At 46.1% G+C, this 22,129-nt stretch overlaps 9 protein-coding genes across 9 annotated transcripts; 3 read left to right on the plus strand and 6 right to left on the minus strand.

The window, feature by feature from the left end:
- Window positions 1-28: 28 nt before the first annotated feature.
- IL334_001339 (uncharacterized protein) lies at window positions 29-2,400 on the minus strand (the record flags this gene model as incomplete). The annotated part of the gene is made up of 14 exons (XM_062933096.1): window positions 29-169; window positions 220-272; window positions 324-493; window positions 546-670; window positions 724-879; window positions 930-1,037; window positions 1,094-1,166; window positions 1,209-1,282; window positions 1,335-1,456; window positions 1,514-1,590; window positions 1,641-1,707; window positions 1,766-1,833; window positions 1,880-1,979; window positions 2,025-2,400. 14 exons carry the CDS (start codon window positions 2,398-2,400, stop codon window positions 29-31), a joined length of 1,710 nt encoding a protein of 569 aa, XP_062789147.1.
- Window positions 2,401-3,110: 710 nt separating this feature from the next.
- Window positions 3,111-5,430, plus strand: IL334_001340 (uncharacterized protein; the record flags this gene model as incomplete). Its single annotated transcript, XM_062933097.1, has 15 exons — window positions 3,111-3,157; window positions 3,218-3,358; window positions 3,413-3,474; window positions 3,526-3,638; window positions 3,690-3,705; window positions 3,767-3,784; window positions 3,839-3,972; window positions 4,023-4,090; window positions 4,152-4,308; window positions 4,362-4,462; window positions 4,522-4,698; window positions 4,748-4,870; window positions 4,925-5,043; window positions 5,104-5,295; window positions 5,342-5,430. 15 exons carry the CDS (start codon window positions 3,111-3,113, stop codon window positions 5,428-5,430), a joined length of 1,557 nt encoding a protein of 518 aa, XP_062789148.1.
- A 217-nt stretch (window positions 5,431-5,647) lies between these two features.
- Window positions 5,648-6,600, minus strand: IL334_001341 (uncharacterized protein; the record flags this gene model as incomplete). Its single annotated transcript, XM_062933098.1, has 3 exons — window positions 5,648-6,076; window positions 6,136-6,471; window positions 6,523-6,600. 3 exons carry the CDS (start codon window positions 6,598-6,600, stop codon window positions 5,648-5,650), a joined length of 843 nt encoding a protein of 280 aa, XP_062789149.1.
- Window positions 6,601-7,613: 1,013 nt separating this feature from the next.
- On the plus strand, window positions 7,614-9,592 carry IL334_001342 (uncharacterized protein; the record flags this gene model as incomplete). Its single annotated transcript, XM_062933099.1, has 10 exons — window positions 7,614-7,776; window positions 7,825-8,120; window positions 8,198-8,365; window positions 8,414-8,548; window positions 8,606-8,690; window positions 8,734-8,754; window positions 8,803-8,948; window positions 8,999-9,072; window positions 9,127-9,285; window positions 9,343-9,592. The coding sequence occupies 10 exons, from the start codon at window positions 7,614-7,616 to the stop codon at window positions 9,590-9,592; spliced, it is 1,497 nt and encodes a 498-aa protein (XP_062789150.1).
- Window positions 9,593-10,619: 1,027 nt separating this feature from the next.
- On the minus strand, window positions 10,620-13,616 carry IL334_001343 (uncharacterized protein; the record flags this gene model as incomplete). The annotated part of the gene is made up of 14 exons (XM_062933100.1): window positions 10,620-10,755; window positions 11,257-11,438; window positions 11,559-11,652; window positions 11,706-11,866; window positions 11,919-12,086; window positions 12,142-12,304; window positions 12,356-12,429; window positions 12,483-12,542; window positions 12,604-12,818; window positions 12,868-12,910; window positions 12,961-13,063; window positions 13,115-13,278; window positions 13,336-13,396; window positions 13,462-13,616. 14 exons carry the CDS (start codon window positions 13,614-13,616, stop codon window positions 10,620-10,622), a joined length of 1,779 nt encoding a protein of 592 aa, XP_062789151.1.
- A 53-nt stretch (window positions 13,617-13,669) lies between these two features.
- Window positions 13,670-13,891, minus strand: IL334_001344 (uncharacterized protein; the record flags this gene model as incomplete). The annotated part of the gene is made up of 1 exon (XM_062933101.1): window positions 13,670-13,891. One exon carries the CDS (start codon window positions 13,889-13,891, stop codon window positions 13,670-13,672), a length of 222 nt encoding a protein of 73 aa, XP_062789152.1.
- Window positions 13,892-14,685: 794 nt separating this feature from the next.
- Window positions 14,686-16,578, minus strand: IL334_001345 (uncharacterized protein; the record flags this gene model as incomplete). The annotated part of the gene is made up of 10 exons (XM_062933102.1): window positions 14,686-14,814; window positions 14,868-14,951; window positions 15,006-15,069; window positions 15,111-15,377; window positions 15,435-15,642; window positions 15,709-15,754; window positions 15,817-15,939; window positions 15,996-16,085; window positions 16,127-16,312; window positions 16,357-16,578. The coding sequence occupies 10 exons, from the start codon at window positions 16,576-16,578 to the stop codon at window positions 14,686-14,688; spliced, it is 1,419 nt and encodes a 472-aa protein (XP_062789153.1).
- Window positions 16,579-17,089: 511 nt separating this feature from the next.
- Window positions 17,090-19,355, plus strand: IL334_001346 (uncharacterized protein; the record flags this gene model as incomplete). Its single annotated transcript, XM_062933103.1, has 3 exons — window positions 17,090-17,289; window positions 17,361-18,122; window positions 18,200-19,355. 3 exons carry the CDS (start codon window positions 17,090-17,092, stop codon window positions 19,353-19,355), a joined length of 2,118 nt encoding a protein of 705 aa, XP_062789154.1.
- A 223-nt stretch (window positions 19,356-19,578) lies between these two features.
- On the minus strand, window positions 19,579-21,687 carry IL334_001347 (uncharacterized protein; the record flags this gene model as incomplete). Its single annotated transcript, XM_062933104.1, has 9 exons — window positions 19,579-19,710; window positions 19,795-19,902; window positions 19,975-20,104; window positions 20,161-20,267; window positions 20,323-20,761; window positions 20,820-20,932; window positions 20,993-21,108; window positions 21,168-21,343; window positions 21,416-21,687. 9 exons carry the CDS (start codon window positions 21,685-21,687, stop codon window positions 19,579-19,581), a joined length of 1,593 nt encoding a protein of 530 aa, XP_062789155.1.
- Between the last annotated feature and the right edge of the window lie 442 nt (window positions 21,688-22,129).

The raw sequence follows: 22,129 nt of genomic DNA on the forward strand, positions 1-22,129 counted from the left end.
TTTGGCCTACAAATATTGTAGCTCTAGTCTACTCTTTCGTTCCATCGAACATTAGGAACACCCAAGAGTGTCTTCGTACTGTCCAGCCATGTTCAGATCTCTCACTCCATTCTTCATTACTAAAACGTGATACTGCAGGCACAACCACAAGTGGATTTTCGAAGGTGTTCTGTAGAAAAGTCAGCCTGCGTAAATGATCCCGATTGTATAAGTACGTACCGCGACTTCGAGATCATCTGAATAGATCTCATGGACATAAACGTCTTTGATTTCTGTATTCATGTCAACAGTATACCAAACATAAACCGTTCGCAGTTACTCACTGAACCCTGAGAAGCTGATCTTCGCGTCCCAATCAGCTGTAGGATGTCGATTCAAGACGCTTAGGCGGACACTTAGACCCCCGTCAGTCTTGACTTGAACCGCGACACTGTCGATGTAGGTGGGTCTATAATTAGCTTGTTGGATGTAAACCGGATACGTTGGTCCAGTACTACTCGTTGTCAGCAATCTGATTACGGTGATTGGGGCTCTGAACCACTCACTATACATCAGGGAAAGATGGCAAATGCAGAAGATGGCCATGTTTCATATATTTACTGAACAGCTCCAGAGGATAGTAAAGAGTCTGACGGAGGATCCCATCAGGCCGTGTCATGAGGGGTGATATCTACTTTCCTTAGCCTCGAAATCGATCGTCGAGATATGATTCGATTTACTCACGACATTGACTGATTGCGCGAGACAAGCGATTCCGATATCTTTGTGCTTTCGAACCAGAACGTTTAACCAAGCGCAGAACCCCAACATATCCGTATAATCGTACTTCTGCTCTAAACCAACTGCACCTGGAGCTTTCAGTTCGTCCCAGACATTCCACTACGAGAAAGGTTAATATCACATTGAACATGTATCTTCGATTAGCCTACCTCGTCAAAACAGATCTTCATATCTTTAGCAGGCATCTTTTCTATCGCCCGTCCAATGTTTGCCATATCAATGAGGGATTTGCATACTTCAATATGTTTTTCCGCTGCCTATGGGGCGAATGGAATGAGTCGTGACCAAACGATTCACAACGTCGTAAACTTACTGCTGGACCAAAAACATTCTTTTCGTATTCATATCCTGGAACACTGGACATCTTATCATGCCCCAACATTGTGCTAAAGAATGGTAAGTATAGTTTGCGATCTCGGAGAACTTACTAAAAGTGAATTGAATGCATGTCTGCCCAAGGTAATACCGCTTGAATCACCTCCCTATCCCAGTCTGATGCTCCCTACCGGAATTCTAGATAAACAGAAAATTCCGATCCCAAGCCATCAACTCACTGTTTCTCCACACGACACTAGCTTGATGGTAGGATCAACCAGTTTTAAAGCGTGAGCCCATTGTCTAGCTTTCCGTGCGTACTCTGACGGCAGCATATTACCGACCTGCCAAGGTCCCCACACTACACACAAAGCCAAGATCAGCGAATGGCAGGCCGTTCGTGCAGTTTTGCACTTACTCTCATTACCTAATCCCCAGTATTTGACAGCGTGAGGCTCATCTCGTCCAGTATGTTTTCTCCGCAAGTTTGCCCAACTGACCACAGATTTAGCACTGATGTATGCTATTGACGCTGCTTGACATACTGGGTATCACCGGCACCATTGCAGTACTCTAGCCACCCTAAAGCCTCTTCCAGTGTCCCTGTTCCCACTGCGACGTTGTTTAGCAAGCGTAGCAGATGATCACTTTCTTTGGAGGGTACGCTTACTGTTCAAACATATGTAAGGCTCGGAGCTAACAGCTTGGCAATAATCGATGAACTCATCAGTACCGAAACTGTTAGAAAGTCAGTACTGCTTGCCAAAATCTTTCGCAAACTTACATATTTGACTCATCACTGAGCCAAGCCAATTCGATTCTCTTTGGTCTCTGATCAATTGGACCAACCCCGTCTTGCCAATGGTAATTTGATACAAAATTACCTTCAATTGTTGTCAGGATTTACTGTATGTGATACTACAACATACCTCCTGGCCATCTTAACATAGGTACTCGGAGCTCCCCATCTTTTGCTAAACAGCCCATAACATCTTTCCGGAAACCTAATCTGCCTTTGGTATGCGTATCTCCATTATCCTGCTTTTCGAGCAGGTGTTCGGGACTGGGAGCTTTTGGGTTATCAACTATTCCGCCATAGATACACCGTCCGAGGTGTTCTAAAAACCCAGAATATAGCTTATCGGTGATCGGAGGTTCCGCAGGATGTACAAGATCATTGATGTCAAGCTTGAATGGTGTCGCTTGCAGTTGAGCAGGATGCGAGGGAGTCGATGAAAAGTCTACAATTCCTTGTTGCTGGAGCAACGATTGTAGTACGGTCACGTGCTGACTATAGACTGCCATTCCTGATTTGTTTAGCAAATGATGATGTAACTGAAGCTGGCGAGGATGTTGAGCTGTTCACTTCGTCCGATCTCCTTAAAGTCAGATATCACAGTACGCTGCCAATCCGGCTATTGACGAATGGTCTCGGTCCGACTTCGGCCTAACAATCTTGCGTACTCGTCTGAGTTTGTCATCGATATCAGATGTCAACGACGAATGCGCTATCCTCGAGCACTCAAGCCCTCGGAGACTAAACTTGATCATATGTCACTTGATCGACGGCACAGCGGTCCGAGCGGTAATTACTTGATCGCTCCAGGCACAGCGGTCCGGAGCCCTTGGCTCCTAGTGCTATCTATCGATTTCATCCTGTTATATCCGATTCCAGAAAGTAATCCTTGGGACTTTGGATCAACAATCTGGCAGAAAGTACCGCCGAAGGATGACAGTAGAAGAACCAAACCAGCTGCGAATCCACTGGAATGCGGTCTTCTCGGGGTAGACAAAATACATATGCCTCATGCCGTTGTTCTTCAATCGACTAGCTGTTGTGAAAATATTGCTCTCTTACGGTCCTGTGACAAAAATATTTCCGTGTAATTAGCCGAAAAGTCAACAAAGCTCTGCTGTGATATATATATATAGCACCTTCGTCAAGTAGAGAGACTAGTTTTTATGCACTATATCTCGATCTGGATTTGACTATTGAGACATCAAACCACCACAATATGTTACCACCAAAGGTATACACCTTCTTATGTGCTTGTTTTGCGGCGTAAGTGTATCCTAGAATGTGTTATCTTACCCGTTTGTATCCACTGACCCGATAATCTAGGATGGGGGCCACACTGTATGGCTATGATCTCGGTGTGATCTCATATGTCTTGGTAGCACCAGACTTCTTAAAGACTGTCAACTTGGATCCTGTCAAAGATGCCAATTACATCGGATTTATCGTGTCCTCCATGTTACTTGGGTAGGTTGGTATGTCCAAACTTTACAGACCATGACTGATCGTTTCATTGTGTAGTGCCTTTGTTGGTAGTATTCCCGCCTCTTTAATTGCCGATGCGTTCAGTCGAAGAATGGCCAGTGAGTGGCAGTATCTGAGTGGTTTCCACGCAAGCTTACCATTTGATATAGTCACTGTTGCGGGAGGAGTCTTCATAATCGGAGGTATCCTTCAGACCGCAGCCATGAACAAAGAGACGATTTTTGCGGGAAGATTCTTTGCTGGTCTGGGTATCGGAATGTTGGTGAGTGGCTCGGATCATGTCAATCAATGTCGCGCTAATAATGTTCTATAGGGTGTACTGGCACCATGTGAGTTATGGCCGAGCGATTGTCCGCCATGTACTGATCTGCCTTTGGTCTCGATGAACAGTGTATCAATCAGAAATCGGTCAGTCTATCCCCTTTGTGACCATTGATGCAAGCTGATTTGGCCTGATTTTAGCTCATCCCTCTGTAAGAGGTATGCTTACAGCGACCTTCCAATTTTTCTTGGGCATCGGAGCTATCGTTGCAGGCTGGATTGCGTACGGTGTTGAGCAGACCCATCCTAATGACCCTATGGCTTGGCGTCTTCCCGTAAGTTTAGAACGTCTTGTCGATACGAACGACCGCTAAGATCACCACAGCTCGGGTTCCAAATGGCTCCTGCCGTACCCTTATTGATCCTATCCTTCTTACTCCCGGAGTCTCCTCGGTGAGTAATCGAGATTACCGCTGAGTTCCCTCTTGAGGCCGTCCACTGATGATTGATGTAGTTGGTTGATGATCAAGGGACGAGAAGAAGAGGCTCTACACACTCTCGCGCGTCTTCATGCTCGTGGCAACATTGATGATCCCTTTGTCCGGGGTGAATTCTACTCAATGCAAGCCAAAGTAGGAGAAGAAGCCCAGCTTGATCAATCGTGGTCCTTGGTAAGTCGCGGGGAGAATCTGGTCACAAGCTTGGCTGACGGCGAGAATGACAGATCTTCAAAGACCGTACCAATATGCGAAAAGTTCTTTACGGTATTATCCTCCAGTTCTCGGTACAGATGACCGGTGTTTCCGCTATTCAGTATTACGCAGGGTGCGTTACCTCTATTTCCGTATCAATGGCAATAGCTAAACAAAGCTACTCACAATTAGGACCGTTTACCAATCAGTAGGATTCTCCAAGTCAACTGCTCTGCTCATCAACTCTCTCAATAATATCAACGCTCTTATTGGAGAATTAGCCTGTATTCTATTGGTAGATAGGGTAGGAAGAAGGTTCCCTCTGATTGCTGGAAACATTCTGGCTGGATCCTGCTTTGCCGTAGCTACGTAAGTTGTGTGGTCCGGCAATGGAGTTGACTAACAAAGGAATTTGCAGTGCACTTGCTAAACAGTTTGCTGTCGGTGGTGGCAATAAAGGTCAGGGGATTGGCTTTGTTGCTGTTCTCTTTGTGTACAATTTTGCATTCTCGGCCTGCATCGGTCCTCTGTCTTGGGTATAGTAAGTGTTTCCAATTTCTTCAATCTTTACGTATGCTAACACGTAGTGCCTTAGCCCGGTGGAAATCTTCAATACTGCTGTGAGAGGCAAGGCCACAGCTCTGACCTGTATGGCTGCTTGGATTTCAAACTTTATGATTGGTCAGGTATCTCCCATAGCGTTTGCCAACATTAGTGAGTTTGCTGTGCACGTTGGTAGTAACATCGCGTACTCATGTGTGCGCTGGATGACAGCATGGAAATATTATCTGGTTTTCACCGTATGTGGCTTCACCAACGCTTTGACCTTCTATGTGCTCTTCCCTGAGACCAAAGGCCGAACTTTGGAAGAGATGGATGCCTACTTCAGACGAACTCACTGGTTTGTTCCTGGAGCTAAGGAAGATCCCGTCTCAACTCACGAGAGAGATATGCAGCTTGCTCAAGGTGAGTAAACCCTTTCCTGAGAGAGGCAAAGCTGATTATGTTGCAGAGGGACGTATGCACAGATCTACTGCTGCAGATACGGAGAAAGGCTTGCAAGCAGGAGATTACAATCACAAGGAACATGTGCAATACTAGAGATTTCTATGCCGAAAGACTGATCAACCGTTAGTAGCTCCCTGTGTGAGCAATACGGCAATTCGGAATCTCTGAGAGATACTCAGACATTATCCGTATTCACAATATGCATCACTATTTCGGATCTAAAAATCTTGTAACATCACCCACAGAACCTAAATCACCGATGGCGGTAGCACGACCGCCGTTAAGGGACACGTCGCTTTCCCATCACCCCTTAGAATTGAGCAGCCTTGACGGGAAGTCCAGTCGAGTCAGAGGCGTGATCTGGGAAAACAATTGACTTTTTTTTGCCAAATCGTACGTAGCCGAGAATGTATGCGGCGGCACCCAAGAGCGCAAGTACAATGATTGTTACTCCTGCCCCGATGCCACCCCCGGCACCAGCGGAGAGTCCGGAATTGGACAACGAGGCTTCGCTGGAACTTGCGGCCGTAGCTTGACTCGTTGCTGCTCCAGTAGGAGTAGAAGATGATGCTACGGCGGACTCGCCGTTGGAGTTAAGATGAAGTGACTCATCATCACTGGCAACCTCAAGAGTTGACGTGTAATTACCACACATGTAAGACTGAGAAGCGACGAATCCAATGGTGGGCACCAGGTTGATATCCGCACAATCGTAGTAGTATGTCTCGGTACCATTGAGCTATTCAGTACGATGTCAGAAGCAGCACCTAATATCTGTTATATACAAAATGAGCTGACTTGATACATTATCATGATTGTAACGTCATCACCTTCTTTGAGACCTAAGGAAGTGAAGTCTGGGGCAGGTTGACAGTAATGTCCGGCTCCGAGCTCTTTAAGAGTATCAGCGTATGTGGAGAACGCATGGAACCGAGTGGGGTCGGTCTCATTGGTCCACATAACATTAACGCTGTCGACCAAGGTCCTAGAGGTTAGAGAGATGTCTCCTCCGGTGAACGGATAATCAACACGGGATCCAGCAGAAAATCCACCGCATGGTGCTTTCTGAGCACTGGAAGCGCTGAATCCCCGAGTAGGAGGCCAACTAAGACCCAAGGGACTGGAGGTAAACTCCTATCGAACGTAATTAGCGTTTTACATAGAAGAGGCTTGTCTGTTACTGACCGAAATCGCTGCTCGACGGTCGATGCTGATAGCAGAAGTCACGGATACGAGAGAAAGTAATAAAGCTTGGATGAACATTGTACGAACCGAATTACAGTTTGTGGGAGATTGAGTTCACCCTTTCCAAGAAAGCTTGAATTGTGATTTCGCATATATACTGTAACAGTTCTCTAGGACGTGGAATGTCATTTCATGGGAAGAATGGCTTTGACTTCGGCCGGGGAAGGATCAACGATTTTGGGAGGAAAGCACATGTAATTGCTACTATCTGGTAAATTTGATGCGGAAGTAAATCCCTCGAGGAGCGGCTTGGCAGAGAATGGACCTCATGCGTTGTTGCCAGAAATGATGAAAAGGTCACAGGCTGTCTTCGTCGGCCGCGACTTATCAGATAGCAAAATGGGTTTCTTGTGTCGGGCGGTTCTCCAAGAAAGGTCCGAAATCTTGGCGTACTCGTAGTACCTGAATTTCGGTGATCGGCCGAGGACGGTGCAATTTGGAGGCATTCTGCACGAGCTGGCATGTTGTCATGCTGCTTGATCGATGATCTCGCTTGTACTGGAGAAGGACACCTCAAATGGAAGCACTCATCTGTATTAAAGAAAAACGTGCGCTCGCGTGTTTCCTGTTGAATAATGCGAACATATCCGGAACACTTGCAATCGCACATGTACTTTTCTGGGCGGCACAATGTGCTTGCTTAAGATCACCTATCAATTGGAGTGTCATGATACTCTGACGAGCAAGATTTATCTCACTCCCGGCCATCTGGCTCAGAGATAGTTTAGGCTCTTATCGGTGATCACTTTGCACGAAAAGCAAGTCCTCTTACCGTTTCGAAGTTGAGTGGGGTTACCGGCATGACTGCAGTTCACTGATGTAATCGAAAGGTCGTCGGTTATGTGCGAACCGATTAGACGCCCACCTTCATCCGCAAGATGACGATGACATGAGACACAAGCGTGGGAGTTTGCATAGCCTTTTCGTGAATGGCCTCTTGCACTTGATATAGTCGCTTTTATGAGCACCAGTCTGACTTGTATCTCTCAAAGACAACGTACTCGATTTCATGCTGAAAGAAATCAACCATCATGAAGCTACTTGGAATCGCAATCGCCCTCAGTAATCTATTGACTATCGATGCATTCCGTTCACCCGTCAAGCGTGGAATAACACAATTGACCTTCGGGTTGGAGGACAATGTCAAAAGCCATCATCATTCAAGCGGACCCTTCCAGACCTTTGTCGAGCACTGTAAGTATAACAACTGCCTTTGATGGATGTCGGCTGACAATTGCATAGTCTCTGCATCTCGGTCTGGAACCGATACATACCTACAAACTCAACTGTCAGAAATATACTCCAATTCATCCATCGTTGTTACACAGGACTACTATTTTGACATCGTCCGATTTGCCGCTGGATCACCCGAATCAGTCGTGATACGGGAGCTGGATGAAATAGCTTCAATCAAAAAGATTGTATTTGTGAAGCCTATGAAGCGAAGAGAAGGTATAGGCAAGATTGCTGAAAGAGTCGTATTTGGAGGATGGAACGTGGCGTGGGAGGACAAGGAGTTCAAGGTTATCGTTGCTACTGTAAGTTAGCCCTCTATCATGAATCTCCTCTCACTGACACTACATACCAAGGGCACGGAGTGCTAATAAACTATCAGTGGGCTGAAACATATCGTCAAGTCACCCAATGGCATATTATCACTGATCACCCCGAGTCAGCACAGCAATTCATCCGCTCGTGTTCAGACTTCTGCTCAACTTTCAGTGACGTTGTCTGGGTGTTCGAGCAAGGGGGTTGGCGTCCTGATAGAGAGCTATGGGAAGCAGTACAGAAAGTGAGTGACATCCTCATACTATGGCGCTGATGCGATTAGGCTTCTTGGGAAGATGTCGTCCTTGATGACGCCTTCAAAACATCGCTGCAGTCGGATTATAGATCATTCTACAAGGCGGAGAAGACGTACAAGGATCTGGGCGTCCCATGGAAGAGAGGTTTAATCTTTTTAGGAGTAAGTCATCATCTCTGCTATTCTGCCTCATTGGCTAACGGCTAAATGGATCATCAGCCCCCGGGCAATGGTAAGACTATCAGTCTGAAAGCACTCATGAAGGAGGTCAAAGTCCCCACGCTTTATGTCAAGTCATTCCACTGTAAGTCATAAATTTGCATGGGGCATTTACTAACACTCAACAGCTTGGGGTGGGGATGAAATGGGTACGTTGAGCACGATGTTGGATCAGTTGTTTTGCTAACTTTATGCAGGCATTCGAGACATCTTCGCTCGGGCAAGGGCGGAAGCCCCTTGTGTCCTCATATTGGAAGACCTGGATTCTTTGATCACAGACATGAACCGGTCCTTCTTTTTGAATGAGGTTGATGGTTTGGAGGATAACGATGGTCTACTTTTGGTACGTTGACATTGCTACAATCATGTGACATCATTTGACGCGGTCGATAGATTGGTACAACCAACCACTTTGACCGACTTGATCCTGCCCTTTCGAGTCGTCCTTCAAGGTTTGACCGGAAGTAGTAAGTGTGGAAATTTACAATGTATCAGCAAGAAAGGCTAACAGACTGACACAGCACCTTCCCTAATCCTTCGCATGCTCAGCGTCGTGATTATGCAATCTGGTGGAAAGACAGACTTCACGACAACAGTGAGATAGAGTTCCCGGATACACTGTTGGACGAATTTGCCGATAAGACGGATAAATTCTCGTTCGCTTATATGAAGGAAGCATTGTAGGTTTCGGTTAATGTCCAGCCTGATCTGAAGGTCAAGCTGATGACGATCCTCAGTATCTCAACTTTGCTGACAATAGCTAGCGGTAACGAAAAGGGAGATCTTGATTTCCGAGGTATCCTACTTAAGCAGGTAGATCACCTTCGTAACGAGCTGGAGACCACAGAGGCAATGTCTTTTCCCATGACATCCTTCGGTCGTGATTCTGGTGGTGGAGGCGGGATGGGGGACATGATGGCTTACAGGCAGATGAGCATGGCTGTAGGGGACGACAGTACAATATACCAAATTCCTTGGATCAATTGATGTCCCTACTAATGGTGGAATGGAAAGAGGGCGTGATTTGTAACGTTGTGGTCACATTATAAGTTGAATGAAAAGAGATATGCAAAGCAGAATTTACGTAAACCGCGCTCTTCTCAGAACGCTCATCATGGTTTAAACATCTTCCGCCCATTAGACCTGTTGCATCTGTCCTTGGTATCTCCCAAATTAGATGTCAATATGACAATAGCTTTTTCTGCTTCAACAGCACCTGACGATCAACATTTTTTGTAGTCGGCTTGCTCATATTGCAATGGTTTATTTCGAACTTCTACCATTTGCTCACACTGCGCTAGACCTCTTCACCGCCACAATCGTTCTCTTGCGATTCTTCCAGTCGCAACGGTCTATCACTCTCTTTTGTACCTGCGGCATGGGACTCCTTTTCCTGGGTGGTCATTCATACACTATATCACCTTGAACCACCGCCGCATACTGCATGGATATTATGGATGGTGTAGACTTCCTTCATGTGATCCGGAGGAGGCTATTATACCACCCAGTTCCCAGAAATATCTGGCGCGTTGTGAGGTCGAGAAAGTGGAATGTACTCCGTTGCGAAGAGATAAGACAGGGCCTTCCATCTTGAATGTTGGTCGAGACAACGTGAACACACAGATTGTTCCTGCTTTCTGGATACGGAAACGTGGTGAAATGGATGTAAATTGCTTAATCCGCTCTAGCGATCATTACTGACCAACTGCAGTCACTCACATCAAAAGCAGGACCCAAAGAACGGATAATCTACTTCATCGTGGGAGGTGGTTATGTTGGAGGTCATCCACTCCGTATTCATACACCATGGTCTATGGCTGAGCTTGCTGGATGTCGAGTCTTCTGTGAGTCTTGAGAGACTCATTTGAAAGTCACGCAATTGAACATTCCGCTCCCCGTCTTGGGATTCAGGCATCAATTATCGAAAATCACTCTCCGCCTCGTCTGCTTTCCCGGCTTCCTTACTAGATTGCCTGGCTAGTTTAACAGTATCTGCTTGAGTATAGAGGTTTTCTCACAAAGGTAAGTCATTTATCTGAGTGTCATGCTGTATTGGCTGACTTCGTGGTAAAATATCATGTTGGCCGGCGATAGTGCCGGTGCAAATGCTTGCCTTGCTCTTGCGAAGTGTCTTGGAGATATGGAAGAAGCTGGAACAAACAAATGGGGACAGGTTGGATCCATATGCTTGCATTCAGTGAGCTATGAACCTGTCCACTGTTTTCGATACTGATGGACCATTTCAGCCTTGGTCTGATATGATCACGTCTTTCCCCAGTATCGATAGGAACCGATATACGGTGAATAAGCTTCAATCAGCCAAATCAACAATTCAGCTGATCATACTCTAGGATCATTTGTCGATCTCACAACTGTCAACATCCCTTCGCATACTAGACACTTCCCGCAATTGAATCATCTTTCATATTTCTCACCGGCAATGGCCCCTCCCGGTGGATTTGATCATCTCATTCGCCAGGGTACCAAAGTGTTCGTTTCTGCAGGGACGGCGGAAGCATTCTATGACGAAATCATAGCGCTGCATGGGGCGATGAAAAGGGATATGTGGATGTAACTCTTCGAGAGGTAAGTGCAAGGAGGTAGCCGGATTTATGCTCAAAAGACTAATTTAGCTTGAAGGGGCGACCCACAGCGAGTTCGTGTGGCTGGACAGAGATGAGAATGACAGTATGGGCTGGTCATGGGACGTTCTCAAGTTGGACTTCATCCGTTTCTGGGAGGACACAGCGTTCTGATGCAACATGGGTCCCCATCGATAAGCAACTTTACGGTATTCATTCGCGTCAAAATCTGAATTAGCTAAAATCTCGAACTGTCTTCGCCGTACTAATACTGATTTCCTTCATTGCTACTTTACTAATCTCCATTCGTTATTCTACCGTCCATATTCCTTATAAGTGCTTGAGGGGGCGCTTGCCAATTAAGGCTTGACCGTCAGATTTTGGAGTACAGCAGCATCTGTCTCTCCAGTCCTCTCTCTTTCGGCATTCAGAGCCTTTTGAGCGTCGGTAACGTATGAACGGAATCTATATGGGATCAGTCGAAGGTTCAAGTTGTCAAGATAGCTGGCCGTACTCACCTCCAAGGTTTGATTTTTTTCTCAAACATCTCGTCAAGTTCTGCTGGAGTTCGCTTTGAGGTGTCTGGCATGACGAAAAAGGCAGCGATACACATCGGAGCAGATATTCCAGCAAAGAAGAAGCATGACTTCAGTCCCCAATTTGCGTAATTGGCATTGAGCTATCAGACTCTTAGTTAGTCTGATCTGCCATGAATGACGAAATGTTCTTACCATATAGGGAACCGTTGTGCTGAACAGAGTACCGATACAAACTCCGCCAGCAGCTGAAACACCAGCTGTCACTGCTCGCAGACGACTTGATCCTGTTTCGGCAACATAAGCCCAGCCCAAAGTACCCAGACAAGTCGAAGCCATTCTCCAGACGAGGGCGAAAAAGAGCTTACACAAGGATTTAGCTATATCTTCTCAGGGATGCGACTCAACAAAAACCCACCACTAGCTTATTCAATGCAGGGGACTTGTCTTTGACAAGACCCATACTACCGACAATGATCAACATGCACCAGGTGGTGACAACGCCGCCCAAGAAGATAGCTCGACGACCGATAAAATCGGTAGTAACAGCAATCAGAACGGTCACAGCGATTCCAACCAGCCTGTGTGACTCTTCAACAGTTGTTTCCGCGTCTTTAGCATCAAGCACTCACGCTAAGAGAAGTGAAAAAGTGAAAGGATCTGCAAAACCCGCGACTTGGGCAAAATAACTTGAGTAATTAGATAGCTAAGGATTGCGTCCGTTAGCGACAGGTACGGATCAATCATGGAAATACTCACGATCGCGAGCCCAGAAATCTGCTGAACACCTGCCGGGAAGAAAGCGATGAGAGTTCGCATCTATGATCGCGTTTTTCAAAGTTGGCGGTGGTGGAACGCACGAGAACTGAAGATTACTTACGCCGTTGGAGCCAACAAAAATCTCGCGAGCGTCTAAAATGCTTTTGAGAAAACCTCGATCTTTCCCAAACATGCTCTCTTTCAAGGCCCTTTCATGCGCCACAGTGCGCTTAATGATGCCATAATGAAAATCGATATTGTAACCTTCGATACCTCCGTTTAGACGTTCCACGATGGCACGGCCTTCGTCGTGGCGGTCATGATTGGCGCACCACCCTGGTTGGAGGTCAAAAAACGGCACATGTACTTGAGCGCGGATACTTACAAGGGGACTCGGGAATGAAAATGTAGATAGTCAACATTATTCCCTATATTCCTAATCAGCTCGAGGAGCTTGTCTATCTTTCGCCATACTTACAAGCATGGCCCATTCAGTGTAAATGAGGTCCAGAAAATTGTAGGGCTGCGTTTTCGACAAAGCTTTGAGAGCAGCGGAAGCGAATAATTGACCAATAGAGTACCTTCAGAACAGTTCAGCATCCGTTAGATTCTAATTTACTGACCGCACACACCAGATAGAGTAGAAAATCAACATGAAGCCTCGTGTTCTTGACGGGATGATCTCGGTCATATAACTTCCGGTCAAAAATTGAACACTTCCGACACCATAGCCTGAAGCGAGTTTTGCGACGAGCCATACTTGCCAATGTTTACCTACAGTCTCACAAGCAACACCCTAGGACATTCCGTAATATCAGCTAAACGGATGTTGGCCTTTGACTGCAGATCTTACTATTGCTAGGGCAAGCCATAGACCGTAAAATGCTTTTTTTCGTCCAAACCGGTCAGCCACGCTGATAGTGGAAAGATGATATCCTCAGTCATCTGATGGCTTCAGACAGCTATCCCAATCACTCACAAGTGCATACTGAGCATCCCCAGACCCTGACCTGCGCTCTGAACCCCGCCCCAGGCAGCCAAGACATTTGCGTCGAGAATTAGTTGTCCTTTGGCATCGTGAGCTGTGCCATATGTCTGGATGAAACCTTTGTTGGCAATGATCGATCCAGTCATCGCAATTTGATAGCCACTTTGCGTTCATTAGCTATGTTTCTTACTCTCGATGCTTACTCAGCTGCTGCAGAAAACGCTGCAAGCAAAGCTAAAGTGTTCGCCTTCTTGAACACCCGGAGCGTCTTCACGAAGTCGAAATCTTCGAAGGGAGACTTCATGACGACTTCGGGATCAAAACCATTGGTCTGTGCTTTTTCAATATGCTCCAGGTCGACCTTTTCGTCCGTCACGAGCCGTGTGGGACCTCTTGAAGGTACAGTGAGCCTGTCTGACATGATGGTAGAAGATATTGCGTTGGAATCGCTGAGGGGGTCCATGGGGTCGATAGAGCCCCTCAATAAACATATCATAATTATATATCGTGGGAGTTTGCTTGTCAAGCTTAATGTTCGGGGCAGCATTGCGCCGACAATAGTCAAAGTCATATTAGTTCCTGTATTCTATGTTCACGTATAATTAGAAGGGACTGATTGTGTGATATGGGTACCTTTACGGTCTAAAAATAACCCAAACAAACTCTCGGCGCAGCGCGATCCGCCGGACCGTATTAGATGTTAAATCAAGTAAATCAACGCGAGAGGCTTCTTATCATTTGCTCTCCCCGAGTACTCGAGTACGTTCCGCGCCTTTTTAGAACCCACCTTCAACGATAGTGCCATCGCCGTACCTAGAACGGCATATAGATCCACCGTCAGTCAGCGATGTGTCTCCTCTATTGGCCCGCAAGGTCGCTCGTTCTGTCGTTCATGTGATTCTGGAGGGGGATGAGGTCCCGTCACCATGCTTATCGCAATGATGTAGACTTGGTAAGTCAGGTACTACTTCTTCCCTTCAAAAGCCAAACTAGGGGCGTATCGGCAACCGCTGCCCGAGGCAGCAGAAGAAGTGACTGTTCTTACATGCACGAGTCGAGCATTCAGTACGAGCAGAACTCAGGATAGACGCGTGCGCACGCATACTAAGAGCTTTCAGAATGAGTGTCATAAGCTCCGGCTCCTTGAAAAATAGTCAAATGGGACCGTCAAACAAATTGATAACCATAAATACGCTGTGTTTCATGTATTGAGCTTCAGGAGCCGTTGTAATATCTGTCAAGCCGTTCTTTAGTGACTTCGAAGCACTCGGGTAAACCAGTCTCCTTCCAGGATACCCCCTGTATTAGTTTGGCAAGAGCTGGGGCGCACGTGAAAATACGAGCCTATTCGGCCGATATCAATAATGACGATGTGCACAGATTATCCGAATGCTCACCATGCCATGACCATTGTGACCAGCACATATCCATTGGCCTGTCTTCTGAGGTACAGGACCGATGAAAGGAACTTGATCGGCACTCTGTTCATCCTTCAGCTTTCCAACCTAGTTGATGACAAAGGAATTACGACTCACCCTAGCGATGATACCACTCCAGGCGTAATCATACAGGGCACGGGACCCTCGTCCAGGATCATCCCTACGAGGTATGTCAGCAAAGTACATTCATCGACAACTCACCATTCAAGCCCTTCAGTTCCTAATTTCCTCACTGCTGCGGTCACAGGTTCAAAGTTCGTAAGACTATCATCTGTTCTCCTGAATTGGTCTTCCGCGACGTATTCCAGAAGTTTTGATTGATTGGGAGCAGCACCACCGAATAACAAGATACCATCTGATGTAGATCTTGAGTTGATAGTGTACATGCCCTCTGGATATATGACAGCATATGAATTGTGAAGAGCATTGGAGCCGGAAAAAGTAGAAGGTGGAAGTACCTTATTACACCTGTTAGAGATAGTATCTAATCAGCCTATATATTAATACGAGAGACAAGCCTCTCACATATGAGGGCAGGGACGGATCGCTCCTTTTGTTTCCGGCAAAAGGGCTCCTGCGTATGCATTGGTAGCGTGGACTACTATTGGAGTCTTGACCGTTCCACGCTCTGTATGCACCGCCCATTTGTTGGCAGAACCCGATATATCTGTCACGGGTGTCCATGTCTGTAAATTCAATCCTAGATCCAGTGACTGTCTATTGATATGCGCGACTGTTCAGAATGAAACGAGTAAATCTCAGTGAAGACGAGAAGATCGGAAACGCTTTGCACACTTACCCAATTTCCAAGGATGTAAACTAGAGGCATCCCATGCATACACCGCCTGTGCTCCTTTGATCCTGGAGATCTCATAGTACTTAGCATTGTTCTGCGAATAAAACTTACCTTTTCTGCTTCGACAGACTCAGTGGTCACTTCTATCTTGGATGTATCTCCGCCAGCTAATTCGAAGTCGGAAAAGTTCTTTGCAGCCGTCTCGGCCAATTCTTTGGTCATTAGGACGTCCAACTACACGAGTAGAAGTTTAGCGCGTATCATTTGGATATCATATCAGCTATACGTACAGTCTTTCCTACCCAGAGATCACAATCTACATTATGTTTTCTGATGTAACTTACAACGTCCTGCCAGGTCTGCTGCTCGTTTGCCAAGATCTGATTGCGGTGTCAGCGTTAATACCGGAGTTTATGCTTACTTTCAAAGCTTGTTCCGCACCAAACGCGTTCTTGTATTTGGTGAAACCCCTCCATGAATCAGGCTTACAATGTCCTGCGTTTCTTCCCGTAGCACCAGAGCACAGCTCTCTTGCTTCTATAAGAATTACAGATTTGGGTGGATTGGGACTTTGGAGAAGAGATAGAGCTGTCAGTGAACCGCTTATCTGCAAAATACATCAGCTTCTACCCCACGGATTGCATCACTCACTCCAGAACCGATTACTACTACATCTGCTTCTTCCGGCAAATCCTCAGTCGTCCGGTGGTTGAGAAGAGGATTGTTTCTGACGGTCTGGAGCCATAGCGACAAAGACATGCCTTCCATCAGAGGTCGACCAGTGTAAGCAGGTTGCTTCTCTAAACGAGCATTCCTGCCTGTTCCTTCGTCGCCTACCGGTGGTAGACTGTCCTGAAGATCTTTCGTGTGCATTCTTGTTCGCTTCTCGAGGACTAATACTCAAATCTTCAGATGACAAAGTACCGACAGATACAATCCCTCAAGACGCAATGCTCAGCGACATCACGTCAGTGCCCGATAGTGACGGTCAAATCCGAAATAACGGATACCAATCAGGGGAAAATAATTATGAAGCTTAAAATATACTCCAGCGGTGATATTGCCGTCAAGCAGAACGATGACATAGTTTGGGGTCTGCTCTGAGATGCTTAGCCTATCGCTGAGAGAGAGAGATGACACGACGTATATAGAGTAGATGCCTCCTCAGAACCGACCAAGAGATAAGGATCAATGCGGGGATGATAACACTACTTACATAACTTTAGAGGTATTCCGCCACGTTTTTCGTCCGCCGATGACATGACAAATCAACAACCGATTAACTCCGGAACTGGGAATTCAAAGAAACAATAACATTACAATCCACCCCTGTTCCATCCTTGTGAACCATCCGTACCCCTTGTCAACAGTCTGTGTATTCAACATGCTGAGAAAGTCTTCATCGGCAGAGCACGATGACTCGGAACGTGGAAAGGTCAAGCGTTCAAGAGCGGTACTGGTATGTCATAGATGCAAATCGCTCAAGACTCGCTGCGATCTCGGTAAACCTTGCAGTAGCTGCGTCAAGGCAAAGGTGGAGGAGAGATGCTCTTACGATCCGTGGAGAGGACACGCACAGAAACAGTGAGTAGCGATATCCGATGTATGACCGATGAGAGTGAGACTTGCTCGTTCGATCGCTTACTTATAAAAAGATTTGTCAAAAACGAAACTCCAGATCCTTTGATTAACTCGGACGGACCGGGTCCTACCACATATGACAATCGCATAGTGTATCTTGAAGATCGCCTTTCACGCCTGGAATCGCTTCTTGCTTCGGGCTCTTCCCACTTCGCTAATCTTTTGAAGTCACCGCAACGCAAAGAGGAGAACGAATGGCATTTCCTACTATCGCAACTTCCTCCACGTTGTGTTGCGGAAAAACTCCTCGAACAATATTTTCTCCTTGACACCCTAATGCGCCATACTCATCAACCTTCATATATTCGTCGTTTCAATCTTATCTATCCGAAAGATGGGAGTCCTGTTGCACCTATCGAGAAACATATGGCATCATACTTGGCTTCGCTTTGCATGGCTTTGACCATCGGAACGGTGATGGACCTGGAAAACTCAACCGATAGAAATGAATGGTCGTCTCACTCTTTGGCAGAAAAATTGAAGACTCTTCATCACCGTTTCCTCGGGATTTCCGAATCTCAAGTACTTGCTGGACCAGGAGATCATTATTCAGAAATGGTATATTATCATCTCCATTCTCTATCACTACGCCCGCATGAAGCATTATTCAACAGTTCCTCATCCCCTCCTCAAACATGGTTTGTAATGGGCGAAATAATCCATACCGCATTGTTTTTCGGGCTACATCAAGATCCCAGTGAGCTTTCACCGGAATTAAGTCCCTTTTGGAGTGAGATGAGGAGAAGACTATGGTGGTTATGTCACGCTGGTGAGAGGTGAGTGCTTCCCTCTATTTTGTTACCACTCCATACGTTCTGTGCTGTAATCTAACGTCTGTCTGATCTTCGTGTAGGATAATCATTAGAAAGCTACGCTTGCCTAGTATCATTCCACTATCTAATGTACGACAGCCTGTATCAATCCCCGACATCGACCTCCGTGAAGACATAACACAGGTGGAACTAGACGCGGTATCGTCGAAAAATGCTATGGCCACTCCTTTGAATCAAATTCCCTCAAGTGTGACTCCACCACAGGTTGAAAATACCCCTCAGCAGACCGAAGTCGTGCCTGAATGGACATATATTGAGGCAAAGATCAACTCGAACCAGCTCATGACAGAACTACTTAGCATTCTCCCATCACCATTTCAGCCTGTCCAGCCTTCTGACATAGAAACAATGAACCGTTTGGTGGACCAGTTCGACAGTACAATACCTCCGCATCTCCGCTTTAAAGCTTTATCTTCGGCTACGAGCCGTAACTGCCGACTGACAGCTCCGGGTCAGCCACCTTGGCTGCTTGCTCAGGCTTGTGTGTTCAATATCGGCATAGTCGCAAACATCCTTACTGCCTATCAACCTTATCTGTCACTCCCACTGGACATCCTAGAACATCCTCGTGTCATTGACATGGCTCTGGATAGGTCTCTCCTAGCAGCACACAGACTGATGGTCACTGCTGAAACATTCGTATGGCATATCACTTTCCGATGGCCTGAAGGGAAAAGTTTATTCTCTTGGAATTTGGGGTCGAAGATCTTCAGTGCTGGAGTGACGGTGGCGTTGGCTGCGATTCGTCATGGTCCAAGTCATTCAGAATGTAGAGAGTGGATGGACGACTTGACGTCGGCTGTGGGATTGTTGAAGGTCTTGTCGGATCATACCTCCAATCAAGGAAGAGACAAATGTTCAAAAGCCGGTTCTGCAGATCTGAGAGCTTTAGAAATTTTACGACAACTCTCTGATCGTGTTAGAGCTGCTATCATTCCGAATATGACTACGGGATCAACTATCCAGACAAAGACCGACAAGTCCATGGCGAAGGATAACAAGATATTCGACCCGTACACAGCTCATGAGATGAGTACGATTACTCCGACTTATCAATCTACAGATTCGACTCCAAAGATGACATCGCATTTTGGAGATGCCGATACCTTTACATTGGAGGATTTAGAGGCTTTGTTGTTGCAGGTTTATGGTCGTTCAGAAGGAAATGTGGGATGAGCTCGGAATCTTTGGTGGAGTGGGATATGTGTTCTTATATAAGGCAAAGCAATATCTACGATAAGACCAAATCCCCTTAGTATATTGTGTGCATTGTATGGATTAAACAATATGAACATCAGATTCTTCCTTCTTTGTGCGCACGTATCTGATTCACCATTCATCCTTCAAGCATTTCGCTGATAACCATCAACGCTGGCGATCATGCACCTAAGCGATATGACTATGTTTTCATAGCACGCTTGGACCTGTTCCGGATGGTCTCCCCCTTGAAATAGAAGAAATAAGGAATGGGTCCAATGAGACATGCAACAAGAGCGAGGAAGAGACCAGCATATTGAAATCCGAGATTGTGCTATTGATGGGGTGAAAATCGCGGTCAATGGAAGTTCCGTTTGGAATTCGCAGGGAAGAGCGAATGTCAGAAGATGGCACTTACGAATAGTTGAGTGATCCAGAGAGGTACACTAGCTCCTATCAATGACCGCATCAGAGTCTTGGCTGCTACAGCTGATGCTGCAACCTCAGCATAACTATCGACAATATACTGATATGTAAATTTCAGTCAGTACTCAACAGTCGCAGTTCATACAAGCGCGATCACGGGATTTACACTCACACTGTTTGCCGAGATGTATACGCTGACCATGCAGAACCCAAATATGGCCCCTCCAACCATCATGCCCATCCAATGAACATGTGCGTAAGCCCCGGTGAAAGCAATGATGAACAATGATAAAGGTAAAAAACTGAATACCAGGTTAGGAAAGGTCTGACAAGAAGGCAAGACAGAATTTCAACATACATGGCTCCCAGCATCATGGGGTAAAGTCGAGATTCGGGATGTCCCGGTTTTCTTGCATAAAGTCGCTCTTGTACTGGCATGCAGAAGAGAGCAATGAAGATACCGACCTGTGCATGAAGTCCTTAGCGATCGAGAAAGATGATTGGTACTGTAAGGACTCACGACAATTGAAAGGAATGAGAGACCTGTCATACCGGAGTTCCAACCTCTAATTTCTTCGAAAGCGATAGGGAATGCGAAGAATGTAGCATATAATAAGGCGTAAACAAAACTGAGATAGAAACTCATAAACAGGATAATAGGTTCAAGAAACATTAAGATGAAAGGTCTGACCATGGCTGTTTTCAGTGTTTTGGTGAAAGTCACGCCCGATTGTTTTTGAGCTTTCTGATGGGCAGTTAGGTGTTTATTTGTCTTGTTGACTTTGTTGAGCTTGTCCGCCCTTCGCTTGAGTGTGACTGTGCCGAGTGTCTCTGGCATGATCAAAGTGAAGACGAAAACGACTCCAACGAGGATGAATAAGACCCAGTAGATCCATCGCCATTGACCAGTTTTGTAGCTGATCCAACCTCCAAAGAGAGGTCCTAGACATGGACCCATACTGTGTCACACTCAAAATTAGTTCCTCGTATTGCTCTCATGCCTGTAGCGGAACTCACAAGATTGCACAACTGAAAATGGCCATTGGTACTCCTCGTTCCTCAACTGCCCAAATATCAGAGATTGTACCGCCGACGTTGGTCATAGGTGCGGAAGAAGCTATACCCGCAAGCTATGTTTCGAAGCCGTCAACACACTCCCATACTTCGAAAGCCAGAGAAGGAAGACTCACCAATCGACAGACTAACATGGTCCCAATATTCTTGGCAAGACATGAAGGCAAGGTGAATATGAAATAAAAGAATATGGAGATACTGTATATCGGTTTCCGTCCAATGATCTCGGACACTGTAGTGGAAGTTGAGTCAGATCAGGATGCTGTGAGATGTAGAAGACCGAGACCTTACTGGGAGCAAAGACTAGAGGTCCAACTCCAAAACCGACCACAAATAGGGTTATTGAAAGGTATATTGCCTCATCTGATACGTGGAGTCCCTCCGCCGTACCTGGCAGATCACCGGTGGGCATTGCTGAACCTAGAGCGACCGTGAGACAGAGAAGCGAGGTAGACATCGTCGCAAGCCTATGGTATTGACAATCATGACGGTGAGCACAAGGATGAAGCCCACAGACTGCGTAAAATGACTGAACATACCATTTTTTGCCTTTTGACCAATAACGAGGGCCTTCTCCTGGTTCGAATTCGACCAAGATCTCTCCTTCACCCTTTTCTAAATCTAAGCTAGATTGAGTATTTTGTCCTACTTCTGTCGATGGCCTTACCACGGTCGCATGACTTGGCATTCGTTCCAAAAAACCCGGTGTTGACCCAGGGATATTTTCATCTTCTGCATCGTGTAAAACCGCCTCTTCCTCGTTTGTATAGATTGGTGGCCGAGCGAACTCAGCTTCAATGGGTTTAAGCATATTGCTTTAACTTATTTATTAGTAGTGTAGGATCGATGAAATTATGATATTATAATATAACCTTAAAATGAGATTTGTGATTGGGGAAAGAAATCGATAAAGCTGGTGAGAGATCAGTGGTCCAAAATTGTGACAAGTCAGTATATATATACGCCAACTTGATCGAGGAGGCATAGTGGTTGTTGCTGATTGACACCGCGGACGCATCAAGATGTCCGCGGTTACAGTTCGTTTCCTCAAGTTTTTCATCATCAATGAAGCCGTTTCCATCAATTAGTGCAGATCTGTCATTGTTTTTCGGCACCATCACTTTCATTGGGATTCCAGTACTTGGTCGGCTTGAAAATGAATTTGAGGCTGAAAGGCGTATTTCTTGCAGTAGAACAAAATGATAAGATGCCGCGGTTTCGTGCGTATCGCCGCGGTCCGCTCACCTGTATGG

This window comes from Kwoniella shivajii, chromosome 1, assembly GCF_035658355.1.
Source record: "Kwoniella shivajii chromosome 1, complete sequence".
NCBI lineage: Eukaryota > Fungi > Basidiomycota > Tremellomycetes > Tremellales > Cryptococcaceae > Kwoniella > Kwoniella shivajii.